The sequence below is a fragment of the Oncorhynchus nerka genome, linkage group LG25 (genome assembly GCF_034236695.1).
Source record: "Oncorhynchus nerka isolate Pitt River linkage group LG25, Oner_Uvic_2.0, whole genome shotgun sequence".
NCBI lineage: Eukaryota > Metazoa > Chordata > Actinopteri > Salmoniformes > Salmonidae > Oncorhynchus > Oncorhynchus nerka.
The window spans coordinates 30349759-30371012 of record NC_088420.1 but is presented as its reverse complement, the minus strand read 5'-3'; the positions used below and the strand labels follow the sequence as shown (position 1 = coordinate 30371012).

The 21254-nt window shown below is 42.3% G+C and overlaps 1 protein-coding gene across 1 annotated transcript; it reads left to right on the top strand.

The window, feature by feature from the left end:
• The first annotated feature begins 776 nt into the window (after window positions 1–776).
• Window positions 777–13342, top strand: LOC115109356 (interleukin-34-like). The gene is made up of 7 exons (XM_029634164.2): window positions 777–1329; window positions 2304–2441; window positions 4310–4413; window positions 4611–4688; window positions 8359–8541; window positions 8642–8804; window positions 11123–13342. The coding sequence occupies exons 2-7, from the start codon at window positions 2402–2404 to the stop codon at window positions 11176–11178; spliced, it is 624 nt and encodes a 207-aa protein (XP_029490024.1). The 5' UTR covers window positions 777–1329; window positions 2304–2401; the 3' UTR covers window positions 11179–13342.
• Window positions 13343–21254: the final 7912 nt, after the last annotated feature.

The following is a 21254-nucleotide window of genomic DNA, read 5'->3' as shown; positions in this document are numbered from 1 at the left end:
AATCGGGGGAGAAGGGCCTTTGTCAAGGAGGTGACCAAGAACCCAATGGTCACTCTGATAGAGCTCCAGAGTTCCTCTGTGGAGATGGGAGAACCTTCTAGAAGGACAACCATCTCAGCAGCACTCCACCAATCTGGCCTTTATGGTATGGCTAGATGGAAGCCATTCCTCAGTAAAAGGCACATGACAGACCGCTTAAAGTTTGGCAAAAGGCACCTAAAGGACTCTGACCATGAGAAACAAGATTATCTGGTATGATGAAACCAAAATTGAACTCTTTGGCCTGAATACCAAGCGTCATTTTCTGGAGGAAACCTGGCACCATCCCTACGGTGAAGCATGGTGGTGGCAGCATCATGCTTTGGGGATGTTTTTTAGTGGCAGGGCCTGGGAGACTATTCAGGATCGAGAGAAAGATGAACGGAGCAAAGTACAGAGAGATCCTTGACAAAAACCTGTTCCAGAGCACTTAGACCACAGACAATGACCCTAAGCACACAGCCTAGACAATGCAGGAGTGGCTTTGGGACAAGTCTCTGAATGTCCTTGAGTGGCCCAGCCAGAGCCCGGACTTGAACACAATTGAACATCTCTGGAGAGACCTGAAAATAGCTGTGCAGTGACGCTACCCATCCAACCTGACAGAGCTTGAGAGGATCTGCAGAGAAGAATGGGAGAAACTCCCCAAATACAAGTGTGTCATGCTTGTAGCGTCATGCAAGACAGTGATGTGTGAATGTCATGCAATGATGTGATTGTGAATACATCGCATACATGCCTGGACCAGTGACTTTTGAGCACATGGGAAAGTTGTAAGCCTATATGGACACTAACGTGGAGTCCTTTCCTCGCCTACAATTATTAAACGCAAAGACTGTTTCAGGGGGCAGTCTGGTCAGGGATGATAGAGCATTATTTCGGAGAGATTGGAAAGTGAAAGTAAAAACCCGTGACATCTGGGCCTGTAGAAGCATGTTTTTTTAACAGGCTCTGCCCTCATTCGGAGCTGCTGCTGGATACGAAGAGATTCGCAATTATTATTTTTCTCATTTTGAAGAGCTGGGGGCCAAAGAGGGCAAGAAAGGGAGGCTTCGGTTATTTTCCTAAATTCGCTTTGGTCTGAGACGGGGTTTTGTTCTGGGTGTTGCGACACTCAGATAATCTGTTGAAGACGACACATCGTGCCAATGTCACTGTCCGGATTAACGCACGCGTTGTTTCCCAGATTTGTAAATCATTTGTGTGGGGCATGTGTGCTTTTGATCGTTGCTGCTGCGGGTTATTCTGAAGATACTGGATTGTTGAAGTGACGGGTTTCGGTTGTTACAGGTGTGATTGTGCAAGTTTGAATATTGAATTCGAATTTGTTACGCTTTGCGCAAATATTGGAACTGCTGCGTTTCATAGGCTGCTGCGCTGCCCACTTTTGTTATACAGTCATACATATTGTTATTAAAAGATAATAAATATGTTGACGATATTATGCTATGCATTTTATTGTTACATACAGTACCATGTGTGTCCAGACATGTGTCATTTTGGCACTGTCCTTCCTCCACCTTTCTATAAATTACAGCTATGATGTGTGATTCATTTTCTTGATATCAATTTGATCATTTTCCATCATTTTTTGGGGGAAACTGATCATGGAAATTCACATGTGAATGAATAATCACATCATTCACATTCGGTGTATATAGACCCAAATTTGAACTTGATGACGGTCTCTCTAGATTGCAAATGAATTATTAATAGATTGTATCACTTATATATTAACCTTACTTAACAACGTTGTATTTATAAGTCTGTAATAACCGTATTATATTGGCGTTACTGCAAGTGAATGTGCGTTATAGATGCATTATTCGAATTATTATTTAATTGACAAAGATGGCAGAGCATTTACAGACATCTATTGTAATAATTCCTGGTTAAGTGAGGGAAAGTCATTACTAGAGTGGAGTTCTTTATGCACTGGTTTTGGCAATGCAGTACTTTAAACTTCAAACTCAGCTAGATGTACACGTGTGTCTGCCATGAAATATCAGCTTAAACTGTACATTGCTTATTTCCTGTCCATTCAACCTCAAAATCTCTGAGGAAGGCCTTGAGGCTGGTACATAAAGTGTAATAAAGAGCAGTGGTACTAGCAAGAGCAGTGTGGGGTTATTTCTTTTTTCTCTGTACTTTCAACCTGACAAGGGTACTGTGTTTGTAGCTATTCAGAAAAAAACAAATTAATACCAATGAAGAAAGTGAATGTTGAAATGTCTAAAAATGCCTCTCTGTGTTGCTGTTAACAGGCTAACACGGAGCGAAAAGGGCCTGGTGGTGCTCTGGAACAGTGTGGGCTCTGAGTCGGAGGCCTCCAGCGTGTTTAGACAGGGACCTCAGTTGAACTATGTGCCGGCCAACAACCTGGCTCCTGGGTGGGCTATTCGGTAAGAGAAGTGCTGTGGTGTATGTTCATGTGTGAAGAATTACGTAACAGGCCAAAGGCTAGAGTCTTCTTGACATATTGTTGGGAAAGAATCTAGCTTCCAAATGTAGTGGGGTCAGAACTGAGATGATGTTTAGTTTGACATCATGGATGTTATTCCTGGTTTCATTAATAAGTTATGCTTTTGTTGCAATGGGCTGGGTGAGACCTCATCACATCAACCACTTATACGTTTAAAGCTAAGAGGCCCTTAATAGTGTGAGGAAGTACATCTGTCAGTGGAGACCATTAAGAATTGTTTGTACCATGCGCACGTTCAGCAACTGAGTCCCAGTTTGTCTTTGGAGAGTGAGAGTGCTAAATCTAATTAAGATTTAAGAGATGATAGTGCTCTCTGTAAACTGAACAACTATTACCATAAATCATCACTGACAAACAAGCTAGAAAGTTTCAAAGGAGAGAGACAGTAGAAAACACCTATGGGTATTTCCTATCTCAGATAGCAGTTAAATCTTGGTATCTATGTATCTAACCACGTCCTGTAGCAGAGAGAGAGAGAGAGAGAGAGAGAGAGAGAGACATGCAGGAGTAAAAAAGATAGGAAGAAGGTATAATTATTGAAGACAATAGAGGGGAGGTGGGGTGAGTGAGGTATATGAATATCTGATGTTTGAGCTCCTGACTGTATATGGTCTTGTTTGGTGTATACAGATTGTGCGGTGAGGCATATTCCTAGTGCTTTGTGAAGTGTGTTGTGAGGTCTTGGAGACTTTGCTGACTCGGAGTCTCTATACAGCCGTCTGCATCCAAGCCCTGGCCCACAGTATCTAACCACACAGGGATCAACAATAGACTAGTTTTGGACTGCATGCCACCACTCATTCTTCCCCAGGCTATGTACAGCCAGAGCTAGTTACTCCTGAGAAAAAAAATACCCTTTTGTCAAAATAGGCACTTACGGTCTCAATCTGAGTTTAGACCACAGGACCAAACCGAACAATCCTGTGTTCACAAACACAACAGCAAAAATGTTGTGCTGACCGTGACTGTGTATCCTGCCCTTGACCACATGCAGATTATGGTCCGTGGTATAATGGAGTTTACCAACTTTTTTTTTTGCCCAACAGTTTATCCACCTTTTGCAGACAAATGCATTGAAAATATAGGCAGTGCTGCTTTTTCCCCCACTGCGACCGGCATGTTTTTTTCCCACTACAAAAGTTGCTATCTAGAACCTAAAAGGGTTCTTTGGCTGTCCCCATAAGATAGCACTTTATAGATTTTTTTTGGTACTAGGGAAAAACCCTTTTAGGTTTCATGTCAAAGGGTTATACCTTGAACCCAAAAGGGTTCTACCTAGAACCAAAAAGTGTTCTCCTATGGGGACAGCCGTAGAACCCTTTTTGAACCCATTTTTCTAAGAGTGTACATCACTGATTATGGTGAAGTGTTTTAGAGGAGATTATTGTTGTGTGAAAATTAAGGTGTTTACTCAGTATTATAATCTGGCTCAGATGGGGCTCTCCCTTAGATTGGTGGATTCTCAGTGAGATAATGAGTCTGATGGAAAGAAGAGGTCATATTTCAGTGTAATTAATTTTAGCACAGTAGCCAGCCAGCCACAGAGGTCTAGCTAGGAGCGATGGTCTGTCTTTGCACTGTGAGAGAGGTCTCAATGTCTTTACTCATCTGAGTTCAGTTCTCACACCATTATACCACTTCAATGGTGGTGGTAAAAAATAAATAAGAATTAAAAAACACCAAATTAGTGCACTAGGCCTTTATTACTCAGGAATGAGCAGAGAAAAATACTTGGAACAGTGTTGGAGAACCCTGTATTATATGATATGTGTGTTGTGCCCCCTGTAGGTTTGATGTGGGTAATACCGGTTTTGATGACACCCACAACATTGGCCCAGTGCAAGTCGTTGAAGACATTGGAAACAAAACTCACCGACAGAAGACGTAACTTTGTAAGAATGGTTCAGGATATCAAGACAGTGACTTGCAAGTTTGGAATATGAATGAAATTAGACACACATTAGGGAAGACTAGTGCGTGGATCACTGCACAGAATAATTATATTGAAAGTTGATAGATGTGGAAAAGAAAGGTGGAATTTTTTTGTACAAACACAATCTGACACCAAAATCTTTCCTGTCTTTAACAGAAGCACAATTTCCCCATTAATTACACCATCAGAGTTCACTATGAAGAGATCTTCAAACTCTGCAACATCAGCAGGCTGGTGAGTCCCTCCCTTTGTTTCCCTGATCATTACCACCCTTCTAACTTCCGGCACCGACAGAGATGGCCACCTCGCTTCGCGTTCCTAGGAAACTATGCAGTTTTTAGTTTTTTTACGTGTTATTTCTTACATTGGTACCTCAGGTCATCTTAGGTTTCATTACATACAGTCGAGAAGAACTACTGAATATAAGAGCAGCGTCAACTCACTATCAGTATGACCAAGAATATGACTTTCGCAAAGCGGATCCTGTGTTCTGCCTTTCACCCAGGACAACGGAATGGATCCCAGCCGGCGACCAAAAAAACTGACTTTGTAAAAGGGGGAAACGAAGCAGTCTTCTGGTCAGACTCCGGAGACGGGCACATCGTGCACCACTCCCTAGCATTCTTCTCGCCAATGTCCAGTCTCTTGACAACAAGGTTGATGAAATCCGAGCAAGGGTAGCATTCCAGAGGGACATCAGAGACTGTAACGTTCTTTGCTTCACGGAAACATGGCTCACTGGAGAGATGCTATCGGAGTCAGTGCAGCCAGCTGATTTCTCCACGCATCGCGCCGACAGAAACAAACATCTTTCTGGTAAGAAGAGGGGCGGGGCGTATGCTTCATGGTTAACGAGACGTGGTGTGGCCACAACAACATACAGGAACTCAAGTCCTTCTGTTCACCTAATTTAGAATTCCTCACAATCAAATGTCGACCGCATTATCTACCAAGAGAATTCTCTTCGATTATAATCACAGCCGTATATATTCCCCCCCAAGCAGACACATCGATGGCTCTGAACAAACTTTATTTGACTCTTTGCAAACTGGAATCCATATATCCTGATTCTGCATTCATTGTAGCTGGGGATTTTAACAAGGCTAATCTGAAAACAAGACTCCCTAAATTGTATCAGCATATCGATTGCGCAACCAGGGCTGGAAAAACCTTGGATCATTGCTATTCTAACTTCCGCGACGCATATAAGGCCCTGCCCCGCTCTCCTTTCGGAAAAGCTGACCACGACTCCATTTTGTTGATCCCTGCCTACAGACAGAAACTAAAACAAGAAGCTCCCGCGCTGAGGTCTGTTCAACGCTGGTCTGACCAATCTGATTCCACACTCCAAGACTGCTTCCATCACGTGGACTGGGATATGTTAAGTATTGCATCAAACAACAACATTGACGAATACGCTGATTCGGTGAGCGAGTTCATTAGAGCGTGCGTTGAAGATGTTGTTCCCATAGCAACGATTAAAACATTCCCAAACCAGAAACCATGGATTAATGGCAGCATTCGCATGAAACTGAAAGCGCGAACCACTGCTTTTAATCAGGGCAAGGTGACCGGAAACATGACCGAATACAAACAGTGTAGCTATTCCCTCCGCAAGGCAATCAAACAAGCTAAGCGTCAGTATAGAGACAAAGTAGAATCTCAATTCAATGGCTCAGACACAAGAGGTATGTGGCAGGGTCTACAGTCAATCACGGATTACAAAAAGAAAACCAGGCCCGTCATGGACCAGGATGTCTTGCTCCCAGGCAGACGAAATAACTTTTTTGCCCGCTTTGAGGACAATACAGTGCCACTGATACGGCCCGCAACCAAAACATGCGGACTCTCCTTCACTGCAGCCGACGTGAGGAAAACATTTAAACGTGTTAACCCTCGCAAGAATGCAGGCCCAGACGGCATCCCCAGCCGCGCCCTCAGAGCATGCGCAGACCAGCTGGCTGGTGTGTTTACGGACATATTCAATCAATCCCTATCCCAGTCTGTTGTTCCACATGCTTCAAGAGGGCCACCATTGTTCCTGTTCCCAAGAAAGCTAAGGTAACTGAGCTAAACGACTACCGCCCCGTAGCACTCACTTCCGTCATCATGAAGTGCTTTGAGAGACTAGTCAAGGACCATATCACCTCCACCCTACCTGACACCCTAGACCCACTCCAATTTGCTTACCGCCCAAATAGGTCCACAGACGATGCAATCTCAACCACACTGCACACTGCCCTAACCCATCTGGACAAGAGGAATACCTATGTGAGAATGCTGTTCATCGACTACAGCTCAGCATTTAACACCATAGTGCCCTCCAAGCTCGTCATCAAGCTCGAGACCCTGGGTCTCGACCCCGCCCTGTGCAACTGGGTACTGGACTTCCTGACGGGCCGCCCCCAGGTAGTGAGGGTAGGCAACAACATCTCCACCCCGTTCTGAGCCCTCTCCTGTACTCCCTGTTCACCCACGACTGCGTGGCCACGCACGCCTCCAACTCAATCATCGAGTTTGCGGACGACACAACAGTGGTAGGCTTGATTACCAACAACGACGAGACGGCCTACAGGGAGGAGGTGAGGGCCCTCGGAGTGTGGTGTCAGGAAAATAACCTCACACTCAACGTCAACAAAACTAAGGAGATGATTGTGGACTTCAGGAAACAGCAGAGGGAACACCCCCCTATCCACATCGATGGAACAGTAGTGGAGAGGGTAGTAAGTTTTAAGTTCCTCGGCGTACACATCACAGACAAACTGAATTGGTCCACCCACACAGACAGCATCGTGAAGAAGGCGCAGCAGCGCCTCTTCAACCTCAGGAGGCTGAAGAAATTCGGCTTGTCACCAAAAGCACTCACAAACTTCTACAGATGCACAATCGAGAGCATCCTGTCGGGCTGTATCACCGCCTGGTACGGCAACTGCTCCGCCCACAACCGTAAGGCTCTCCAGAGGGTAGTGAGGTCTGCACAACGCATTACCTGGTGCAAACTACCTGCCCTCCAGGACACCTACACCACCCGATGTCACAGGAAGGCCATAAAGATCATCAAGGACAACAACCACCCGAGCCACTGCCTGTTCACCCCGCTATCATCCAGAAGGCGAGGTCAGTACAGGTGCATCAAAGCTGGGACCGAGAGACTGAAAAACAGCTTCTATCTCAAGGCCAACAGACTGTTAAACAGCCACCACTAACATTGAGTGGCTGCTGCCAACACACTGACTCAACTCCAGCCACTTTAATAATGGGAATTGATGGGAAATTATGTAAAATATATCACTAGCCACTTTAAACAATGCTACCTAATATAATGTTTACATACCCTACATTATTCATCTCATATGTATACGTATATACTGTACTCTATATCATCTACTGCATCTTTATGTAATACATGCATCACTAGCCACTTTAACTATGCCACTTTGTTTACATACTCATCTCATATGTATATACTGTACTCGATACCATCTACTGTATCTTGCCTATGCCGCTCTGTACCATCACTCATTCATATATCTTTATGTACATATTCTTTATCCCCTTACACTTGTGTCTATAAGGTAGTAGTTTTAGAATTGTTAGCTAGATTACTTGTTCGTTATTACTGCATTGTCGGAACTAGAAGCACAAGCATTTCGCTACACTCGCATTAACATCTGCTAACCATGTGTATGTGACAAATAAAATTTGATTTGATTTGAACTTGTTCAGTCATATGAAAAATCAACATATCATACCATCCACTCACTCACCCTTCATCTACTTTGCTTCCTTATTCTCCTTCCTTTATCTCCAACCTTCACTCTTATCACTCTATACATCTCTAGCTGTTCCTCCTCCTATCCCGCTCCCCACTACGTCACTTTATCTCTTTTCTGTGTCCCCCCAGAGGGTGAGGGTGGTGGATCTGGAGGAGGGGGACCTGCAGGATGTGTGGCTGTTGGTCAACCAGGAGGTGTTGAAGAGAATCTTGAGGGTCCTGCCAGAGAGACATCCCTCCCACAAGTACACCTCCGATCTGGAAGATCTCTTCAGGAAGATCCAGCAGGTGTTCCCACCACAGAGTGATGAGGTGTGTAAGACTGGCCATCGTGTCACTGTCACTGCTCTGCTCATCTCTCTGTGGACAAACTTAACTCATAATGGTCATGTACTGTATGTTTACCTCTCAGAGAGAGCCCCCAGAGCGAATAGAGGAGATCTACAATAGAGTGAAGGAGCCCAACTCAAAAGGGTGGAGGTTCGTGACCCCCAAATCCCTGTTGGATAACTGCTATAGGACAATGCACTGTCTCTTCAAAAACTGCTTTCCCAGTGAAGATGGAGAGCAAGACTGTGAGTGCACTTCACTCCCTTATTATATTTCCTGTCTTCTATTACCTCTTACCTCTACCCTAACCTCTCTATGTTGGCAATTTCCCAGGAACACAAACCTACTCAACTGGTTTGGCATGTTGTGTCAATTGTATCTCTTCAGTGTCTGTAGACACTAAGTTGTTCTTATTCAACACTGTTTAAAGAGAGATAGTTGTCTGTGCCACAGGTTCCCATGAGGCCTTAAAAGGAGAGTGACTTGGACAGGCCTGTTAATATCTCCTGTTAGCCTATTCATGAATCATTTACACATCCTATATACGTTAACACATGACTGTATCATTCACTTTTAACCACACATGTTAATTGCATCAGCACCTTTTAAGGTACAGTGGGGCAAAAAAGTATTTAGTCAGCCACCAATTGTCCAAGTTCTCCCACTTAAAAAGATGAGAGAGGCCTGTAATTTTCATCATAGGTACACTTCAACTATGACAGACAAAATCACATTGTAGGATTTTTAATGAATTTATTTGCAAATTATGGTGGAAAATAAGTATTTGGTCAATAACAAAAGTTTATCTCAATACTTACTGTTATATACCCTTTGTTGACAATGACGATGGTCAAACGTTTTCTGTAAGTCTTCACAAGGTTTTCACACACTGTTGCTGGTATTTTGGCCCATTCCTCCATGCAGATCTCCTTTAGAGCAGTGATGTTTTGGGGCTGTTGCTGGGCAACACGGACTTTCAACTCCCTGCAAAGATTTTCTATGGGGTTGAGATCTGGAGACTGGCTAGGCCACTCCAGGACCTTGAAATGCCTCTTACGAAGCCACTCCTTCGTTAGCCGGGTGGTGTGTTTGGGATCATTGTCATGCTGAAAGACCCAGCCACGTTTCATTTTCAATGCCCTTGCTGATGGAAGGAGGTTTTCACTCAAAATCTCACGATACACGGCCCCATTCAATCTTTCCTTTACACGGATCAGTCGTCCTGGTCCCTTTGCAGAAAAACAGCCCCAAAGCATGATGTTTCCACCCCCATGCTTCACAGTAGGTATGGTGTTCTTTGGATGCAACTCAGCATTCTTTGTCCTCCAAACACGACGAGTTGAGTTTTTACCCCAAAATTATATTTTGGTTTCATCTGACCATATGACATTCTCCCAATCTTGTTCTGCATCATCCAAATGCTCTCTAGCAAACTTCAGACGGGCCTGGACATATACTGGCTTAAGCAGGGGGACACGTCTGGCACTGCAGGATTTGAGTCCCTGGCAGTGTAGTGTGTTACTGATGGTAGGCTTTGTTACTTTGGTCCCAGCTCTCTGCAGGTCATTCACTAGGTCCCCCCGTGTGGTTCTGGGATTTTTGCTCACCGTTCTTGTGATCATTTTGACCCCACGGGGTGAGATCTTGCGTGGAGCCCCAGATCGAGGGAGATTATCAGTGGTCTTGTATGTCTTCCATTTCCTAATAATTGCTCCCACAGTTGATTTCTTCAAACCAAGCTGCTTACCTTTTGCAGATTCAGTCTTCCCAGCATGGTGCAGGTCTACAATTTTGTTTCTGGTGTCCTTTGACAGCTCTTTGGTCTTGGCCATAGTGGAGTTTGGAGTGTGACTGTTTGAGGTTGTGGACAGGTGTGGACAGGTGTCTTTTAAACTGATAACAAGTTCAAACAGGTGCCATTAATACAGGTAACGAGTGGAGGACAGAGGAGCCTCTTGAAGAAGAAGTTACAGGTCTGTGAGAGCCAGAAATCTTGCTTGTTTGTAGGTGACCAAATACTTATTTTCCACCATAATTTTCAAATAAATTCATTAAAAATCCTATAATGTGATTTTCTGGATTTTTTTCTTTCTCATTTTGTCTGTCATAGTTGAAGTGTACCTATGATGAAAAGTACAGGCCTCTCTCATCTTTTTAAGTGGGAGAACTTGCACAATTGGTGGCTGACTAAATACTTTTTTGCCCCACTGTATATTTGTTCCTTGTTTTACAGAGAGATCAGTAGAGTTGTTGAGGCTAGAGCACATCTGTTAACAATTTAATAGAAGGAAAACATAAGGCATGAAGGAGTATAAAGCACTCGTGTGCAGAACATGAGTCATGAATATAAAAAAACGTTAGAAGAAAAAACAGCAACAATGTTGTAACACATGTTGGATTGGTTTAGTGCTTAGTTCATGGCTAGGATGTTCAAAGCAGGCCCATAAACGTTTAATGAAGTGTCACTGATCACTCAAAATAGTTTGTATGCTTTTATCAGAAATATTTAGACATGATTTTAAGATGATTGATCTCAGTCACTTAAACTATTTTCTTACTTCAGATTGTAGCGCTCTTCACTGGCGGAAGGGCAGAAAGAGACAACTACAGGAAACCTGAGGAGGACGTTAATTTCCAAACATTGCAAATATACACTGGGTGTAAAAAACATGAAGTACACCTTCTTAATATTTAGTTGCACCCCATCCATTTTTGCCCTCAGAACAGCCTCAATTCGTTAGAGCTTGTTGACTCCAATGCTTCCCACATTTGTGTCAAGTTGGCTGGATGTCCTTTGGGTGGTGAACCATTCTTGATACACACTAGAAACTGTTGAGCGTGAAAAGCCCAGCAGCGTTGTAGTTCTTGACACAAACCGGTGCACCTGGCACCTACCACCATACCCTGTTCAAAGGCACTTAAATATTTTGTCTTGTCCATTCACACTCTGAATGGCACACATACACAATCAATGTCTCAATTGTCTCAAGGCTTAATCATTCTTTAACCTGTCTCCCCCCCTTCATTTACACTAATTGAAGTGAGTTTAGCTAACACGTGACATCGATAAGGGATCATAGCTTTCACCTGGATTCACCTGTTCAGTCTGTCATGGAAAGAGCAGGTGTTCATAATGTTTTGTACACTCAGTCTATGTCCAATGTTGCAGTTGAGCTGTATGTCATACCCTCCCGTGTGAAGTTCTGATGTTGTTGCACCAACAATATGCCCTGAAAACTATTACCAACGGTATGCAACCCAAACTTCATCTGTTGCTATGGATGCCACAGTAAATACATTCCCTGTGGACTTAGCAGCTTTATCCACACACTGTTATTGTCACAGCTTGCCTACAGTTTTGTTTACTTATCATTCTTTGCCTCCTATGTTGTATAGTACTTTGAAAGAGATATTTTATAGTTTTCATATGTGTACTTATAATATATTGTCTGCTGATGTTTATGTTCTGTGTTTTGACAGTTGTATGGTATAGCGCAGGTGGCTATGCTCAAGCAGAGAGCTACAGAGTATGGCATTTCTATACTTTTTTTGCAATCTGGGAACACTTGTTGGTGACAGGTATTAGCAACTGTTGCCAATATATTAAAAAATAATAACAGAACACAATTATAGCTACTTTCAGGACTGTTGTCGTTTTCTTTTGCTCAGTTTTAAAAAGAGCATGGCGCTTGCTATGTCAGGATAGTGGGTTTGATTCCCAGGACCACCCATACATAAAATGTATGCACACATGACTGTAAGTCACTTTGGATAAAAACGTCCGCTAAATGGCATATACTGAACAAAAATATAAACGCAACATGCAACATGGAATAACTGGGTCATTTTCAGCTTCCAGGAATTGTGTACAGATCCTTGTGACATGGGGCAGTGCATTATCATGCTGAAACATGAGATGATGGCGGTGGATGAATGGCACGACAATGGGCCTCAGGGTCTCGTCACGGGATCTCTGTGCATTCAAATTGCCATAGATAAAATGCAATTCTGTTCATTGTCCATATTTTATGCCTGCCCATACCCTAATCCCACCGCCACCATGGGGCATTCTGTTCACAACTTTGACATCAGCAAACCGCTCGCCCACACAACCCCATACACGTGGTCTGCGGTTGTGAGGCCAGTTGGACATACTGCCAAATTCTCTAAAATGACGTTGGAGGTGGCTTATGGTAGAGAAATTAACATTAAATTCTCTGGCCACAGCTCTGGCGCACATTCCTGCAGTCAGTATGTCAATTGCACACTCACCTTTTATTGTCCCCACCACAAGGTGCACCTGTGTAATGACCATGCTGTTTAATCAGCTTCTTGATATGCCACACCTGTCAGGTGGATGGACTTTCAGGGAAAAGGAGAAATGCTCACTAACAGGGATGTAAATACATTTGTGCACAAAATCTGAGAGAAATAAGCTTTTTGTGCGTATGGAAAATGTATGGGATCTTTTAATTCAGCTCGTGAAACATGGGACCAACACTTTACATGTTGCGTTAATATTATAGTGAATGTGTTTGACATTTTAAGCAATTATGATATTTCTTTGTTCTATGTTTTTATAATTGATTTAAGATATTTTGCTGACTTGAGGCTTTGTCAGTGAATTCCAATAATGTCCAGCCACTCATGGTTTTTTCACTGTTTATTGATGCTGAAATAAAGCCATTTGTGCAATCTATTCACAGGTTCAACATGTTGAGAGTTAGGACATGCTGCATTTCTTGTATGGTTACATTAAAATAAATAGTTTTTATATACACAAGACAGTGTCAAGTTATTTATTTGGAAAGCTATTCATATAATATGTGACAGCCATTGTGAAAAATACATGCCATTGACCATCTGGACATTGTGTTCTCTTTTTTATGTTTAAAAATAAGTTTAATGTCTCCGACATAACTATGATTGGGCCATGTATTTAAAAAAAAAACATTGGATACATTTCAGTTAATTAGAAACATTGCAAAACTCCACTGCATAAAGTTATTCCCACTGTCGTGTCTTAGGCTATGCCGGATTAAGTGATATGACATGCTATTCTATAAAATAATTTCTCCGTAATTAATATTACCTGATTGAGCTAATCATGTAAATGTGATTAACTAGAGAGTCGGGCACCACAAAATAATATTTATAGAGCTGTTATCTTCCGAATAAACTCTTAAAGACCTAGTAATATTTTACATCAATACCAGTCAATATTAATCGTCATCTTAATTCAGTCTCATCTGAAAGTTGTTATCTGCACGAACCCTGGCTAACAAGTTGAATCAGCGATGCAAAATTGGGTTTAATTATTTATTTACTAAATACCTAACTAATCACACAGAATTACACATACACATAATTAAATCATAAACAAATTGACAACAGACTTTCAGCATTCTTATAAAGGCACTCAACATGTACTTCACTGACACAAATGATTTATGATTGGTTGAAATAAATTGATAATAAGAAGATTGTGGGAACTGTACTGTTAGATTTCAGTGCAACCTTTGATATTATTGACCATTACCTGTTGTTGAGAAAACATATGTTTTATTGCTTTTCAACCTCTGCCATATTGTGGATTCAGAGCTATCTATCTAATAGAACTCAGAGGGGTTTCTTTAATGGAAGCCTATCTAATGTCAAAAATGTAGGGTGTGGTGTACCACAGGGCAGCTCTCTAGGCCCTCTACTTTTTCTATTTTACCTTTATTTAACAATGCAAGTCAGTTAAGAACAAATTCTTATTTTCAATGACAGCCTAGGAACAGTGGGTTAACTGCCTTGTTCAGGGGCAGAACGACAGATTTGTACCTTGTCAGCTCGGGGATTCGATCTTCCAACCTTTCAGTTACGAGTCCAACGCTCTAGCCACTAGGCTACCCTGCCACCCATATGATGTATATTGAACAAGAATGTAAATGCAACATGCTAAACTTTCAATGATTTTACTGAGTTACAGTTAATAAATAAATTAGGCCGTAATCTATGGATTTCACATGACTGGGCAGGGGTGCAGGGCATAGGCCCACCCAGTTGGGCACCAGGCCCACCCACTGGGGAGCCAGGCCCAGCCAATTATACAGATAGTTTTCTGTTTACAGACAGAAACACTCCCCAGTTTCATCAACTGTCCAGGTGGCTGGTCTCAGACGATTCCGCAGGTAAATATGCCAGATGTGGAGGTCCTGGGTTGGCGTGGTTACACATAGTCTGCTGTTGTAAGGCCAGTTGGACGTACTGCCAAATTCTCAAAAACGATATTGAAGGCGGCTTATGGTAAAGAAATGAACATTCAATTATCTGGCAACAGCGCTGGTGGACATTCCTGCAGTCAGCATGCCAATTGCATGCCCGCTCAAAACTTGAGACATCTGTGCCATTGTGTTGTGTGACAAAACTGTGCATTTTAGAGAGGCCTTTTATTGTCCCTAGCACAAGGTGCATCTGTGTAATGATCATGCTGTTTAATCAGCTTCTTGATATGCCACACCTGTCAGGTAGGTGGATTATCAGGGCAAAGTATAAATGCTCACTAACAGGGATATAAATACATTTGTGCAAATCAATTGAGAGTAATAAGCCTTTTGTGTGTATGTAAAATTTCTGGGATCTTTTATTTCACCTTATGAAACATGGGACCAACACTTTGGTTATGGGATTTTGATGAATAATGACTAAATTATGTATCCATTTAACTTAAAACTATAACTAAACAGAATACTACTATGTTACTGTATGGATGTATGAATCTTATTATAATCATAATACTGAATATAATGTGTGTAATTTTAGTCAAGAATTAGAACAAGGACTGTCTGTTCCTTGTTAGAAACTAATGGAGCTATCATCAGACTGGCTGGAATGCTGTGTTCCTTACAGGACATCCTGTCTCTATCTAGTAGTAGATTGTTTAACAGGTGGTAGACAATGTGGGAAGGCTTGTGAACTATACTGACATTGTATCTGAGGGGAGGAGAGACATTTGACGAAATATGAGGTATATAAACTAATGTACATGATTTTATAGGTAGTACTCTCGAGAATAAACGCTATTGATTGATTTTGAGACTGGTCTCTGTCCATTTCATGCAAATAAGTATCTTACAAATTCTTAGAAATGGGCAGAGTATTTTAATTGAATTGGTTGATGAACATATAGGAATGAAATTCCTTTAACAATTTGGTCCTTTGAGAGCCGTATCTAAATATCTGTCCCTGTCATCTGAAGGTAATAAGCTGAGAACCGTGCACGGGCGGGCCGTGGTCCCGTATAACAAAGTCCTGTCCCCTGACATTGGGTGTCAGGATTTGGCCAGGATTGTTCCGGTTTTGGCCACTAGATGCCCCCATTGTGCTTTTTGACCCTTTTGTTTTCCCTTGTTTCCAGTTATTATTTGCACCTGTGCCTCGTTTCCCTTGAATGTATTTAAACCCTTAGTTTTCCTCAGTTCTTTGCTCTGTGTTTGAATGTTAGCACCCAGCCCCAGCGATGTTGTGAACATTTGTTGCGCCAGTTGGACTCGCTTGTGGTACTGTTTTTGTTCTAGTTTATTTATTTTTGATTATCTTTTGAGGCTTTTTTCTGCTGTACCTACCACCTTGTGGATTTTTACCTTTTGACTTGGAGGATTACCTTTTTCTCTTGGAATTACTTTTGATGTTGTGGATTTATATTTTTGCCTGAACTTTCCTTTTTACTTTATTAAAACACCGTCTCAAGTACTGCTGTGTCTGCCTCATCTTCTGGGTTCTGCCGACTATTAGTGGCTCAGTTTGCTAAGTGACTGTTTCTCACACCGGAGACCCGAGTTCGTAACCGGGTCTTGACAATTGGGGCTCTATAACAGGCCGGTATACACCCCAGACCGACAGGGACGGTGACTAGATCCAACGAACGTTGCTTTTCCCAGTCGGCGACAAGGTCAGTAGCCTATATTCTCGATTCTGGGGGGGAATGATTTAAGTTATCTATGATTCGAGGTTCTAAATTTTTTTTGCTATTCCAAACAGATCCACTGGGTTTTGTATGACCAATATACACTGGCAGGTCCGCGATGACCTGAGGTAAGGTGTGCTACCATAAATAAAACTAAACTTAATCATGGGAGGCATATTTGCCAGGATACTAAATGGGTGTTAGGTAGGACGGATGTCTTGTACAAATAATAACTAACAGGACAATTTAACCTACTCAACACTTGGATAGTGTCCAAAAAGGAGGAGAGGGAAGCCTAAAGTAGTGAAGTGAGATACGAGATATTGGTGTATCCGATCGCCAGTCAATGCAATAGATAAAGTTTCCAGAAAGGAGAACACAAATAGAAATCCATACACATAGATTGTAAGCATTAAAGAGACGCACACATAGTCAGGCAGGAGAGCAACCATAGTGACGAGGTAATGGTAAACCGCACATACCGAAATAGTAGCATTGACTAGTGTCTGTGAAATAAAAAAAGAGAGAAAAGGGTTACTGTTTAAATAGACAAATATATATTTTTAAATTGCAGTTGGGATTTTATTTTAGGAATAAGGCCTGTTTGTCACGAGTCCGACCGAGGGTGGCTTCCCTTCCCGGGCGGGTGGCGGTCGTCGTCACCGGCCTATTAGCTACCACTGATTGTCTTTCCTCCCCCTCCTTGTATGTTTATTGGTAGCACCTGTTTATGTATGATTAGTTTGTCTTTATTAGACAGCCAGCCCGCCTGGTTGTTGTGCGGGATTATTTCAGTGTAACCTTCGGCTCTGTTGTAGAGGTACGTGTTAGTGCCTGGTCGTGATTTTTCCGTTGTACATTTTCATTCCCTGTGTTTGGGGCCGTTACTATTGTGAGCACCCTGTGGTGCGTTGGTGCTATTAAAGACGCACAGCATTGCACTCTCTGTCTCCTGCGTTTGACTCCACACCCACGACACCCGGAGCATTACACTGTTTTTCTTTTGAGGCTAGTATCAGCTACATTTATGCCTATGCTAGACTATGGGGATATTTTATATATGAATGTTTCCGCTCAGTGTTTGAGATCAATTGACACCCTTTACCATGGAGCATTGAGATTTATTTTAAACTGCAAAGTCTTTATGCTCCACTGCACTTTATATTCCAGGGTTGGCTGTCCTTCTAGTTAATCGTAGGCTCAGTCACTGGTATACTTCTTTACAAAGCCATTATGGAGTTATTACCATTTTATTTTGGCATTTTTATTGTTCAGAAATGTGGTGGGTAATCTCTTCGTTCGCAATACTTTATCCTGCTAAGTGTTCCAAATGTCAAAACTGAATTTCGTTAAAGGGCTTTTATGTACTCTGCGCCATGGAACGCATTTACAAAATACTTTTAAACTGGAAGAACTTGTCCCAATTTATGTTTTTAAATCATCGATGAAGGATTTTGAGGCTGATTCCTTGACCTGTCAATGTTCTTAATTTGCTGTTTTATGATTTTGTTATACTCCTGTGAATTCTGTTTTTTACTAGATTACCTGTAGTTTTCATGTCTGTAATTGTCTTGGACAGGATGCGCTTGAAAAAGAGATTTCAAATCTCAATGAGCGCTTCCTGATTAAATAAATACTTTAAACATTATCCAGCCTGCATAGCAACCATTTTGTTAATGGATGACCAGTCATTTTGCTTAGCAACGATGCAAAAATAATTAATGATTGGGTGGCATCTGTAGCAACATGACCAAAATAACTAACCAGATTTAAAGTACAACTACACTATACCATTCAAAATAGGGAATGTTGTAAAATAATTCGTATTCAACTATCTATTTATAGTATTTTATAAATAAAACATTAGAAGAAAGGATAATTAGCTAAATAATACATATTCAGAAATAAGGAACTGGAACACAAGTACTCAGAATCAACATGGTAGGGATAAAAACAGCAAACCGAGGACATGGAAGGCACAGTATGTGGGTATGTGCGGGTGTATTTTGATGGAAGGTGGGATGTGTGTTTTTTTGTTTGGAAAAGTGTGGAGTTAAGTGAATGCAAATCCCACTTTCAATGCACAAATATTTGTATGAACATAAGATTCAACAACTGAGACATAAACTGAACATGTTCCACAGACATGTGACTAACAGAAATGGAATAATGTGCCCGTGAACAAAGGGGGGGGGGTCAAAATCATAAGTAACAGTCAGTAGCTGGTGTGGCCACCTGCTGCATTAAGTACTGCAGTGCATCTCCTCCTCATGGACTGCATCAGATGTGCCAGTTCTTGCTGTGAGATGTTACCCCACTCTTCCACCAAGGCACCTGCAAGTTCCCGGACATTTTTTGGGGGGAATGGCCCTAGACCTCACCCTCCGATCCAACAGGTTCCAGGCGTGCTCAATGGGATTGAGATCCGGGCTCTTCGCTGGCCATGGCAGAGTACTGACATTCCTGTCTGCAGGAAATCACGCACAGAACGAGCAGTATGTCTGGTGGCATTGTCATGCTGGAGGGTCATGTCAGGATGAGCCTGCAGGAAGGGTACCACATGAGGGAGGAGGTTGTCTTCCCTGTAACGCACAGCGTTGAGATTGCCTGCAATAACATGCTCAGTCTGATGATGCTGTGAAACACCGTCCCAGATCAAGACGGACCCTCCCCCTACAAATCGAAACCGCTCCAGAGTACAGGCCTCGGTGTAACGCTCATTCCTTCGACGCTACACGTGAATCCGACCATCACCCACGGTGAGACAAAACTGCCACTCGTCAGTGAAGAGCACTTTTTGCCAGTCCTGTCTGATCCAGCGACAGTGGATTTGTTGTTGCCATCCTGTACCTGTTACGCAGGTGTGATGTTCGGATGTACCCATCCTGTGCAAGTGTTACACGTGGTCTGCCACTGCAAGGACGATCAGCTGTCCGATCTGTCTCCTTGTAGCACTGTCTTAGGCATCTCACAGTATGGACATTTCAATTTAATGCCCTGGCCACATCTGTAGTCCTCATGCCTCCTTGCATCATACCTAAGGCACGTTCACGCAGATGAGCAGGGACCCTGGGCATCTTTCTTTTGGTGTTTTTCAGAGTCAGTAGAAAGGTCTCTTTAGTGTCCTAAGTTTTCATAACTGACCTTAATTGCCTACCGTCTGTAAGCTGTTAGTGTCTTAACGACCGTTCCACAGGTGCATGTTCATTAATTGTTTATGGTTCAAGCATGGGAAACATTGTTAAAACCCTTTACAATGAAGATCTGTGAAGTTATTTGGATTTTTATGAATTATCTTTGAAAGACAGTTTTCATTTTAAAATAAATTATAGATATAGTTTATTTATTTATGGACCTATCATGATAAAACGGTCCCCAACCCTATACCCTAGACACCCACCTGAGCGACCAATACACTAAAGAGAAGTCCTTATCTGTTTTATGGGCATACTGTAAGTAGCATGTATGCAGCCAAAACAGAAAGATAAAGGCGGTCAGAGACCCACTAAAGCAGCACCGCCCGCTCAAGATTCTGAGCCTGCCTGGCAGGGTTGATCCTACAAAGCCCCCTGATGGGTGAGCATAATATACAAGGCATTTCTCAAAGCTGCTAATGAGAACCTTGACAACCTTGTAACTAGCTGGAGGAAAACTGGCACCATCCATATGGAGAAGCATGGTGGTGGCAGCATTATGCTGTAGGGATGTTTTTCAGCGGCAGGTACTGGGAGACTAGTCAGGATCGAGGGAAAGATGAACAGGGCAAAGTATAGAGATCCTTGATGAAAACCTGCTCCAGAGCTCCCAGGACCTTAGACTGGGCTGAAGGCTCACCTTCCAGCAGGACAACGACCCTAAGCACACAGCCAAGACAACACAGGTGTGGCTTTGGGACAAGTCTCTGAATGTCCTTGAGTGGCCCAGCCAGAACCCGGACTTGAACTAGACCGAACATCTCTGGAGAGACCTGAAAATAGCTGTGCAGCGATGCTACCCATCCAACCTGACAGAGCTCGAGAGGATCTGCAGCGATGAATGGGATAAACTCCCCAAATACAGGTGCCAAGCTTGTAGCGTCATACCCAAGAAGTCTCTAGGCTCCAATCGCTGCCAAAGGTGCTTCAACAAAGTACTGAGTAAAGGATCTGAATACTTATGTAAATGTGATATTTCAGTTTGATATTTTTTTATTAAATTAGCAAAAATGTCTAAAACGTTGCTTTGCTTTGTCATTATGGGGTATTGTGTGTAGATTGATGAGGGGGGAAAAACTCATCAATTTTAGAATAAGGCTGTAACGTAACAAAATGTGGAAAAAGTCAAAGGGTCTGAATACTTTCCGAAGGCAATGTATTGACTCCGGTGTGTGAATACTTATATAAATGAGAGTTCTGTATTTCATTTTCAATAATTGTGTAAACATTTCTAAAAACATGTTTTCACTTCATCATTATGGGGTACTGTTTGTAGATGGTGAGAATGATAATTTTATTATCCATTTTGAATTCAGAATGTAACACAACAAAGTGGAATACATCAAGTGGTATGAATACTTTCTTCAGACTCTGTATGTGCATGTATTTCTGGTTTCTATCATCACTGTAAGTGTATGTGTAAGCGTACGTGAATGTTCTGGATGCAGCGAGTCTGGAGGACCTTTTAAAGAAGAGTTCCCTGCTGACCTGACAGATTGAGGGGCTCAAGCTGCTGCAGAACACCAGAAAACCCAGACCAGATGATGACA